Source organism: Eretmochelys imbricata, chromosome 6, assembly GCF_965152235.1.
Source record: "Eretmochelys imbricata isolate rEreImb1 chromosome 6, rEreImb1.hap1, whole genome shotgun sequence".
Classification (NCBI taxonomy): domain Eukaryota; kingdom Metazoa; phylum Chordata; order Testudines; family Cheloniidae; genus Eretmochelys; species Eretmochelys imbricata.
In genome coordinates this window covers 82,931,073-82,942,461 of record NC_135577.1, presented here as the reverse complement: position 1 = coordinate 82,942,461, position 11,389 = coordinate 82,931,073, and the positions used below count along the sequence as shown (strand labels likewise).

The window sequence follows — 11,389 nt, the reverse complement described above, 5'->3', positions numbered from 1 at the left end:
TGAGCGTGACACAGAAATTACTGGGTGAGGTTCTATGGTCTCTGTATGAGGGTAAGACTAGATGGCCATGATGGTCTTTCTGACCTTAACCACAAATCTTATCAAAGGTATGCTTATTATACAAATTGTGTAGTAAGTAGCCATTATATTGTATGTATAACAGATAACACACTGTTAATACTGGAGATTAAAATAAGCAGCTTTCCTAACTCCTAGTTTTGCTTCAATTGAATATTTATTTTTTGTAAAATGGCAAATTACCTGAGCATATTCAATTTTAATGTGTTATATAAATTAAAAATTTAATTCTAGCAGTTCCTTGACATAGTAACATAAGTTGCTCACTATTTCTACACCTCAACTTTCTAATGAAAGAGGTTTGTGCTTCAGGAAGATAACAAACACACTACAAGAAAAAAGAGATTCTTTACCAACTTTGCGAAGTCATAGTCCAGGAATGAACACAAATCACTATGAGACTTTCAAAACTAAAGAAGTTAAGATCTTTCAAAGCTATATTCAGGGCCCTGAGTATTCTAAAGTTGTAGAATTCTCTAAAGATTCCACCTTTTGCCACACAATTATGCAGCAGAATCTAAACTTAAACCATAATGAAAATGTCCTGCTTTTTTAGTTGTCAAGATAGTCTTCTAAATGTTACCCAGAAATAAATAAATTAACTGTTGTCTTAAATCAGCAGAAAACTTGAAACAATAGCACCCAAAAAGATCAGATGTGTACTGTTTCCATTCATCTCAATTTGAGATCTATCCAAAATCTAACATTTAAATGTCAATATTGATTTTACACTTCCTGTGCCTTCTCAAGTGCCTAATGCCCAACAGTTGTTCTTTTGCCAAAAGCACCAGCTCTCCCCCTCATTACATCCACAAGTTACATACTTCTTGTCAAAAAAAATATGCAGCACACCACAAAATAAGTGAAACCTCAAATTAAGCAACAACAAACAAGGAATATTGCACTAGCTGCTGCATTAATTTTCTTGTTTAGTTCAATGTAAGTATGAGTCTGCTGCAGAATTCTGAGCAGTGGAGCACCACAGAAAACAGAAACCTTTGCCATGAAAGTTAGGTAAAACTTGCCAGAGCACATAGGCCTTCACTATAATGGTAGTAGACATTTCTGAAGTCAAGCAATAGTATAAAAAGTAGAGCTGAGATCCTCAGAATAATGGAGAGAAAGAACACATGGAACAGTTCCTTGAGAAAAAACAAGAATTAAAATCAAGAACATTGCGTGTAGAATAGCAGAACAAATGGAATAACATTTTCTAATAACTAGTCAGTGGAACTCGGAGATACAATCAGTTTTGTTTCAAAAAGAGAGCCTACCAGACTTTTGGCCCACAACCAGAGTAAGATCCTGACCTACTTCAGTATGCTTTTAAATGTTGAAGAAAGGGAGACTACTTTCAAAGTAGTTAAAGAAATAATGGCATGGAAGAATACAAATAAATGTCTATACTTCAGACATTTTCAGAGATTCTAAGATGTAAAATCAAAAACTACACACCCTCCAGACATTTCCTGACAGATACGGTTTGTAGTTTTAACAATGGAAAAAAACAATTCAGGGAGAAATGCTTGAAAAAAACAATGTAGTAGTTGCAAGAATCTGGAGAAAAGGTTTTTTTGGCTTAACAGATAAATTGTACCAGTCATTAAAATAGTTTTCAGCTATCTTAAATGTTTAAATAAGCCAATCTGAGCCTGAGTCTGAGAATTCTCTAAGTTTTTCATAATGTGCCAAATTTTAACAGAGTGTCTCATGGACCACCTCAAATTCCATTCATACTTGTAGAACATTTCAGTGGCAGCTAGAATAGTTTACATGAACTAAATAAAGATAGTTACAAAGTATTATACATTTTAATATAGTTTAGTAGCTGAAAACAGAGAAAGCATGCAACTAATCTGCTCCCATTTAAAAAAAAAAAAAGTCTTCAGCCAGTCAGTTTGAAAAAACTGCATTAGCTGAGATTTCTTTAAAATGGATTCATCCATTGCATCACTAACAGGATTTTCTTTCCCACAAAGAGTTCCTTTGGACTATATTGGTATTTGTGCAGGATTTTTTGGGGGGGAGGGAGGAAGGGTGTATTGGGTTTTATTTTGTTTGTTTTTTAAACACAAAGTGGTGAATCTTGCCTGTAAGCCATTAGTAAGCTTGCTTCTAAGTGAATAATATATAGATATATTTTAATCTTTCAAGGAATCTGAATAGTTAAGAGTCAACGTGGAATTATAAATAAGATGGTCTTTGTTTGAGATATAGAGTAGATAACCAGATTAATAGGAAAAAATGATGTCTAAAAGTAACAAAAAGCAATTGAATAAGAATAAGCTCAATCTACAATTGAATACTAAGAAAACAGCTTTTAAGAGAAATATCAAAAGTGTAAAACAATCAACTAACAAAGTATACAATCTTATTTCTCTCCAACAGGAGATTTCTGTATAAATACATAATCAAGTTACTCATCTCCATCCCCCTCCTAATTAAAAAAATCTTTAAAATTAACATCATCAAAATGTTTCCTGTACTACTTTAATTATGAATGAGCAACAGTGCACCTCAATAAAAACTAAACATTAATTGATCCAGATATCCATGGCCACTGCAGTATCTTTGAGAAGAGAATGGTACCACAATTACTATAGAATTGCAAATATTAAGTTTGTTAAATGTACGTACTGTAGCTGATGCTGTTCAAAAGGCAGTAACAATTGAGAAAAAAAAACAGTGTTTAGCATAAGGGCATAAAAAGGAAGTGCTGGACCTTGATTGCAATGGAATTTTGGGACAAGGATCAGGATAAATGATAATAAGCAATTATAGTGCAAGCTATTATCAAAATTACTCTCAATTCAGTGTAAGTAAAATGTGAACATCCTATTCTAACTAGCATAGTGGGAATAAACTATAGAAATATCTGTAAGGCTAACAATTTCATGTTTAGTTTTTAAACACTTATTAGAGTCACAATTTCAGATCTTTTACTTCTGAATTTTATTTATTCCTTTGACTCTGTATAACAATTTATAGTCTAACACTGATATATAAAAATCCATGTGAAAATGACAAAGATTTGATTTAAATCCCGAAGAATCAAGGAATTTAGAGTAAAAGCAAATTTAGTTCTCAAACTTCATTATTTTCCTCGGTCTCCCCTGAACTGTGGTTGATTTCTCCAAGGACACAGTGTAATAGCCTTAAACTCCAAATTTTCTGTCTTTTGTGGATTGAACACATCATTAATATTTAAAAAGGAAAAAATATTTACTGAATGTCATTAAACTGAAAAAAACACCCACAGAAGAACTGATGCAGTGCCCTATCACCGCTATTTCAAAGACATTATAAAAATCTAGAACTGATCACCCTTAAAATTTGCCTGCTTTGACTTTGATAAATCATGTTACCTCAATGTGTAGAGCATTACCTATACTTACTGATAGGGAACAGCATGCTGAAAATACTTATAACCTTGCATATTTATCTATAGCAAAATTGGCAGTTTAAGTGTGATGCTGACAGTTCCCTTTGAAATCAAGGGGAAAACTCTAACTTCAACAAGAACATGATTCAATAGATATTAAAAATATTACATACCCAATTTGAGCCTGAAAATGTCTTTTATATCAATTTTAATTTCTATAACTTGTAGTATAATCTTCAAAAGTTCAGCACCCAAGTACACTAACTACTGACTTTCCAAATTTAAATGTATTTTTAGCCTATTGGTCTAGTGACTTGTCCATTTATATTTTTCCACTTGAAAAAACTCCAAACAAGTCTGATTTGTGAGCATATGCATTAAACCAATATAACTTTTTAAAACAGCTTTGTAATTTAAAATGACCGATTACAAAAATCCTATTTGGGCTGAGACTATCTGGTAAATTCCAAACCAGAGCAATATTGTGGACAAACAACAAAAGCAATTTTTGTAAACCAGTGGGGGAAAACTGAGATGGGGAAAAAAGGGTGTCAATGCTCGGAAATGTAATAGCAGCTCACAAGAAGGAACATCCCACAAACAGAAAAATTGAATTTGCAACATCGACTTTAGTAGCAAAAAAAATTTATTCTACTTCTAGTCTTAGTGCGCTGCTGATGGCAAAGTCCATTTTGTTTTTAAACTGCTCATATGTCTTTGTTATTGGAACTTCTATGCAGTTAAGTTGTCTGTTTCCAACAGGGTATTTTATATGCAGAAATTTAACTGAGGGGTCAGGCTCAAAACCAATGGGTGGGATAGAACTGGTACCAGTTGCAAAGACAAGAATATCTTCCAGTGTTGCTGCAGACTCACCACCTAAAAGAAAAAAGTTCAACGTTATACAGTTACTTATCAGTTATCCCGAATAGGCATTTCAGGGAAGAACACGGATTAACAGCCTTTTGCATATCCATAACCTGAGTATACTTGCGATAAGAAACAAAACTACATTAGAAAAAGTTTTCACTAAGATGCAAAGAAAAACGTTGGGTTAATTGAGGGAAATCTAAGGTGGTGATGCAGAGGAGGGATTGAACCAAAAAACCCACTCCTGTGGTTAACTGAACTAAGTAATGAGGAAAAACAGAGTTCACTCACCTTCCACATCTTGTAAATAACCCATCCAGAAATCAACACCTTTGACTTTGTTTACACCTGATAAACAGTGGATTGTAAAGAGATCACCAAGAATTCTTGCTGAAAGTCTCTCGGGTTTGTGACACAATATGCTAGAGAACGCATCAGGATGCATCTGTATTTTTTCCAGTACACCAAGAGTTTTCAAACCTTGCCTAAAGCTGGAATTATAAAAAGAGGTGGCATTAGAAAGTCACCAAAGAACTAATTTTGCCATAAAATGTTTCACAATACATTTTGTTTTATGAAAGCTGGTACATATAAGTTTTCTATAATTATGAGAGTCCTGCCTATGAGAAGTATTTCCCTACTTTACATTTACAGTATTCATTTAATTTTTTTTAACCTATGTTACCAACACCAGTTGAGATTGTTAAAAATGTAACAGTTTTGAAAATCCAGTTACAAGTAGAGGGGTTTTTTGCATCTCTCTTGGTTTACACTATAAAAAACACAATTAAATCTGCCACTTTCAGGTTCTTTGACTGCCTGGGAATGTTTGTTTTTAAAAAATTTACTTTATTTTTTTCAAAAATTGAGGAGACATCTGTTAATCTTAGGTTTTATAAAAAAATATTTTTATAAAATTTATAATTTGGGTTTTTGTCCTTTTAGGACTAAACTATAAAATTCTTAAATATTGAACTTCCTTGATTTCCTCCATAGGGGTTTCTCTTGGCTTCTTTGTAGATACTAAAGGATATTAGAAGTTTATAATGACTGACAGGTTTACAGATCTGAATTCTCTACTATATGCTGACAGATTATGTGTTTCAAACTTTAGTTTTGACTAAATGTGATAGTTATATTAAAATCTAAAGTAAACTTAAAGGGAGGGGAGACAGGTGGGTAGGAATCCAACATAATTTTAACTGTATTTGGCTATCCAAAACAACTTCAGAAAAATGTATAATGCAGTACAAGACCTGGTTTGTAGAATTCAGTGTGCATGATCCCATGCCCAAAAATGTACATGCAACTGTGTACAAAATTTGCATGCACAATTACTATAGCCTCTCCCACATTGAGTAGTACCTTATTCCACAACTAGTCGTAAGCAATTTCAATGCTTCTCCATATTTTAATAAGTAAAAATAAATACTTTAAACTTTCACAACCAAACAAACCTTTCAAAAGGTGAATGAACTCGCTTAATTACATGATAGATCAGTAAGTCGTTCACCAACATATCCTTATCACATAGAGTTGTCATAGGTCTTAAACATCCAGCAATAGTAAGATATTCATAGCAGTCACTTATTGTAGATTTTAAGCTGGCCAAAGTTCTTGATGATTTTATCTACAGCAGGAAATAAAACATTTACTAGGTATTTGTTTGCTTCATATATGTTCCATCAATAAATATAAAATTTAGAAGTCTGGAATCAGTAATCTCTTCCTAGCAAGTACTTCTACGACCCCCATAATCTTAGTATCTGAACAGCTTTGGCTGAGGCATATGTATTGCCAACAGGATGGGGAGTATGTTAAAAGGACAACAGTCATACATTGAATGTGATCAATCATATACTATTCCTCAATACTTGCCAGAAACATGCCTATCACAAAGTCTAATCTCAAATCTAGCATTTCAAGGCTCCAAAGCAAGAGAACATCATTGGGTGGGGCACTTTATTTACCATTTTTATTGTTTGTGCTACATCAAAATCTGCAACATCTTCCACTTTTGGTTTCACATTCTCTGGTCCATAAACAAGACAGTTAAACAGAGTTTTGGAAAAGAAACTGGGAGGTACACCAACGTGAACCAAAGAAACTGCAATCATTTTGCCAGCTTCATAGTATAAATTCTCTTTTATAGCTGCAAATAAAGAAAGTATAGTTGAATTAATAATGAACTATGATCTGCAACAGTTATCACTACTCTCTCATATTAATATGCATACAAGACAAACTCTTAAGGCTGAGACAATAACACTGACAAAAGTTCATGGATATGACCAAGAGAAGGAGCAACTTGCTCTCTGCTCCATCCTTCCACCCCTCCTCAAGCCAAGCCAAGCCCAATCACAGTGGAGCTCCCCCTGCCCCCATCCTACACAGCACTCAGCTCTGAGGCATAGAAATAGCACTTCAAGCAGCTCTGGAGAAGTAATAAATACAGTGGAGTGGAGGAGATAGATAAGAAGAAATAGAGGGAAGAGAAAGTGAAAAGAAGAAAAGGTACCCTTTCTGAGAAAAGATAAACTGAGTGTTTCCTGTTTCAACTTATTTAGGTCCAGAGATCAAGAGTTCCAAGTTTGATTGCAAGTCTACATCCATATAGTAATGTTACTATCAAGTATTCCAACCACACCAAATAATAGAATCATAGACTATCAGGGTTGGAAGGAACCTCAGGAGGTCATCTAGTCCAACCCCCTGCTCAAAGCAGGACCAATCCCCAATTTTTGCCCCAGATCCCTAAATGGCACCCTCAAGGATTGAACTCACAACCCTGGGTTTAGCAGGCCAATGCTCAAACCACTGAGCTATCCCTCCCCCCCAGCAGTGAAGAACTTAGACAACTTATTCATTGCCCAATTCTTACCCCAAAAACTCACTTTTTAAAAATAGTAAAAGGAAAAATTAGTTTGGTACACATCTACTTCTATTTTGTGGGGCTCCCGGTCATTTTATCTTGTTATCAGAATTAACAGGGCTGTTCCCCCCCACAGGTGTCTATTATACTGAAAATTACTTTTGACAGACTGTTTACTATAAAATTTATGCTGTATTTACCTTGAGAATCAAGAGATAAGTTCTTTGAGGAAGAGCCCTCAAATAGTGATGAGTTCTGAAGATGAAGCATTAATAATCGGAAAAACTCATGCTTTGATCCGTGAAAAGCATCTGTCTCTACTCTACCCTTGCAATTTGTGAACTTCACTTCCATAGTGTTTGCAGGATTGAAGTTTCGCCCTCTGAATCCTTTTAAGGCACTATTCCAGATATTGTCTCTGTTGATGTTCAGTCTTGTGGTTTTTGTATTAACCTGTAACTTTAATTCCCTCAGTATATTAGAAGCTTCTCTTTTTTGTATTTTTAGTTGCCTACAAGACACAAACGAGCACATTTCTGAATGAAACAGGATATATGGTTATTGAAAATTACAGTATAAGGAATAGTAGATCAACTTTTCTGAATCAGAAAGTCTATCCTTCTGTCACCCAATCTGTGGCTACTGAAATTTTAGCAAGTTCCTATCAGTTACTGCAAGCCAATGGGCAGACTCACCAGCTGGAATAGTCAAAATAAAGCCTAAACTTTCAAGTTCAGTGCCATGTCCATTTTCTCAGGGCTGGTTTTATTAATTAACAAAAGATACAAGAGTCTCAAAATAACACAAGACACTGGGTAATGGAGGCTTGTCCCACTTCCCACCAAAAATGTAGTGAGAGGATACATCCTTCCTCTTGGTAGTCTTTCCTGGCAATCCCCTAGGACTCCTCTCAAGGTATTTTCTCAACTCTTGTTCTCCTGAGAATAAGCCAAGAACTTTCCTTTAAATACTCTCCAGCAAGTAGTCACGTGATGCTTGACTGACTGAGAGACCCCTTGCCATCACTTGCACTGCCTGGAGACAACAACTCCTTAACTTTAAAAGCTAGTGTTGCCCTCTCTGCAGTACAAAAAGAAGAAAAAAAAGGGGGATAACATCTGAGATGAGCCTGAGCCCATAAAACTGGACAGCTTGCCAGGTGTACAGAGCACACTTAGAAATTTCTCAAGTTACTTATCCCAAAAAAGGGATGATCCTGGGGAAAACCTAGACAAGTGGCAACCCTATAAAGGACCACAGACTGTAACTAGTACATTGGAACATACTGCCCTGATGGAGTTACATGAACATTCTGGACGCTAGTAAAGATAATCACTTAAAAGCCAAATACTTAGTCTGATGTAAAATCTCTAACTTAAGAAACGAACACAATTTCAATAATTTCTGAGATATACTAATAAATGATTTCAAATAGAACACTGTTGGAACCATATATTTTAAAGTAACAAAAAATTAGTTACAAAGTTACAATCAAGTTCCATTAGTATTGATAAACTGCCTTAGCTTCACTGTATTTATTACTTCTTGCAGTAAAATTCTCACCTGAGCCAAACTATCACTATATTATTTGAGCAATGTTCAAATAAGTGACAAAGTATATGAAAACATTTGAAAAGTTTGTAATTTGAGAGTCTGATCAAGACAAATTTATAACGAAGTTAACATTCACTCTTTAAAAAGTGTCATATATCAGCCGTTCACTAACACTGTTCTTTTTATCACTGTAGAATCAAGAAACATATTTAAAAGCAAGAAAATAAAGATGACACATCATCTATAAAAAATCCAAACACCAATCAAAACGAGACTCCTTATCCATTTCTTACCCCCAACCAAATGCATTTTTACTTTGTGCATCCTGTTGGATGGCTTTTTTGAACATTTCCCTAACTCCTGTCGGAATTCTTTTTACCTCACAAAAAACGTATCTGAACTCAGGATGAAAAATGAGCAAGAAGGAAACAAGAGAAAAATCAAAATTTGTGTAATTACACAAAAACCTTCATGAAAAAGGTTATAATTGTGACAAACTGCTAAAAGCAATTAAACACAAAATTCAAGGGGAAATCATTTTTTTTTTAAACATAAGTTCAATAAGGTAAATTAAATCCGGAACATGTAAAAAAAAAAAAAAAAAATGTGGTGTCTTTGCACTGGGTTGGTTTCTAAGTTTGTAGAAGTGCAAATGTACAGCGCACAAAAAAGAATACAGGTTTATTTTCAGATTGAGTTTTTAGTGCTGGTTGTTTTGTGTGTGTAAACTGAGGAAGTTAAATACAGAAATCATGGAAGAGTAAAGATAATTTTTCCAGTAATTTCTGTACTAGATATGCTTTAACAAGTACATATGTATATTTTCTGGCTACGTTTGTTTTTTTCCCCTCAAAAAACATTAATACTTGACAGGTTTCAGAGTAGCAGCCGTGTTAGTACTGTATTCGCAAAAAGAAAAAGGAGGACTTGTGGCACCTTAGTGACTAACAATTTGAGCATAAGCTTTCGTGAGCTACAGCTTACTTCATCAGATGCATTCAGTGGAAAATACAGTGGGGAGATTTATATACAGAGAGAACATGAAACAATGGGTGTTACCATACACACTGTAACGAGTGTGATCAGGTAAGGTGATCTATTTCCCCATGTTTAAATCCCCCGCCCCGGCTGTTCCTCAAACATTCTTGTCAACTGCTGGAAATGGCCCACCTTCATTATCACTACAAACCCCCACTCTCCTGCTGGTAATAGCTCACCTTACCTGATCATTCTCATTACAGTGTGTATGGTAACACCCATTGTTTCATGTTCTCTGTGTATATAAATCTCCCCACTGTATTTTCCACTGAATGCATCCGATGAAGTGAGCTATAGCTCATGAAAGCTTATGCTCAAATAAATTTTTTAGTCTCTAAGGTGCCACAAGTCCTCCTTTTTATTAACACTTGACTAAATGCCCAGAGGAAAAAATGGTTACCTACCTTTCATAACTGTTGTTCTTCAAGATGTATTGCCCATGTCCATTCCATTCTAGGTGTGTGTGCAACCACGTACGCAGTTGTCGGAGACTTTTGCCTTAGCAGTATCTGTAGGGCTAGCTGTGGCGCCCTTTGGAGTGCTCCGCTCATGCGGCGATAGAGCAGGTGCCACCAGCCCTATGCCCTCTCAGTTCCTTCTTGCTGGTAACTCAAACAGAGGTGTAGGAGGGCAGGTAATGGAATGGGCGTGAGCAACACATGTCGAAGAACAACAGTTACAAAAGGTAGGTAAACGTTTTTGATTCTTCGAGTGCTTGCTCATGTTGATTCCATTCTAGGTGGCTCACAAGCAGTATCTATGGAGATGGGCTTGGAGTTCACCGCTTGGCGGCTTGCCGTACTGCACTACCGAAGCCAGCACCGTCCCAGGCCTGCTGGGAAAGCACATAGTGGGACGTGAAGGTATGGACCAATGACCAGGTGGCAGCCCTGAATAGACACTTGGGCCAAAAAGACTGCCGAAGAGGCCTGCACCCTGGTAGAGTGGGCAGTGATGATTGCTGGGAGGCCATACCTTTGCTTGACAATAGTAGAAGCGAATGCAGGCTGTGATACAGGAGGAAATTCTCTGAGTGGAAACAGGGTGACTTTTCAGCCTGTCGGCCACAGAGACAAATAATTGCGTCGACTTACAGAATGGTTTGGTCCTGTCAATATAGAATTAGAGAGGCTAATATAGAGGCTGGAGCCCTCTGGACGTCCAGGGCATGCAGCCTGCACTCTTCCTCAGACTTGCGGCTTTGGAAAAAAGACCGGTAAGTAAATGTTTTGGCTAAAATGAAACTGAGAAACTACCTTGGGAAGGAAGGTGTGGTCTTAGCTGGACATTGTCCTTGTAGAAGACCATGTAAGATGGTTCTGAGGTGAATGCCCAAATCTCAGATACCCGGCAGGCCAACATCACCGCGACCAGAACGTCACCTTCCAGGAGAGGAGAAGGAGAGCAAGAAGTCAGAGGCTCGAAGGGGGGACCTGTAAGCCGTGGCAGACCAGATTCAAGTCCCACAGAGGAACAGGATCCCTGACATGCAGGTAGAGGTGCTCCAGGCCCTTAAGGAATCCAGCTGTGATATCCTGAGAGAAAACCGACCTGCCTTCGAGGGGTGGGTGGAAGGCTGAGATGGCTGCTAGATG

General features: G+C 36.5%; 1 protein-coding gene across 4 annotated transcripts in view; it reads right to left on the bottom strand.

The window, feature by feature from the left end:
- Nucleotides 1-3,006: 3,006 nt before the first annotated feature.
- G2E3 (G2/M-phase specific E3 ubiquitin protein ligase) overlaps nt 3,007-11,389 on the bottom strand; it is a 51,140-nt gene continuing 42,757 nt past the window's right edge. For all 4 annotated transcript variants that reach the window (XM_077818969.1, XM_077818970.1, XM_077818971.1 and 1 more), the window contains 5 exons: nt 7,403-7,713; nt 6,301-6,482; nt 5,788-5,960; nt 4,622-4,821; nt 3,007-4,339 (listed from right to left, as the gene is read on the bottom strand). In XM_077818969.1, coding sequence (XP_077675095.1) covers nt 4,107-4,339; nt 4,622-4,821; nt 5,788-5,960; nt 6,301-6,482; nt 7,403-7,713 — 1,099 coding nt within the window. In that variant the 3' untranslated portion in view covers nt 3,007-4,106. The remainder of the gene's footprint in view (nt 4,340-4,621; nt 4,822-5,787; nt 5,961-6,300; nt 6,483-7,402; nt 7,714-11,389) is intronic.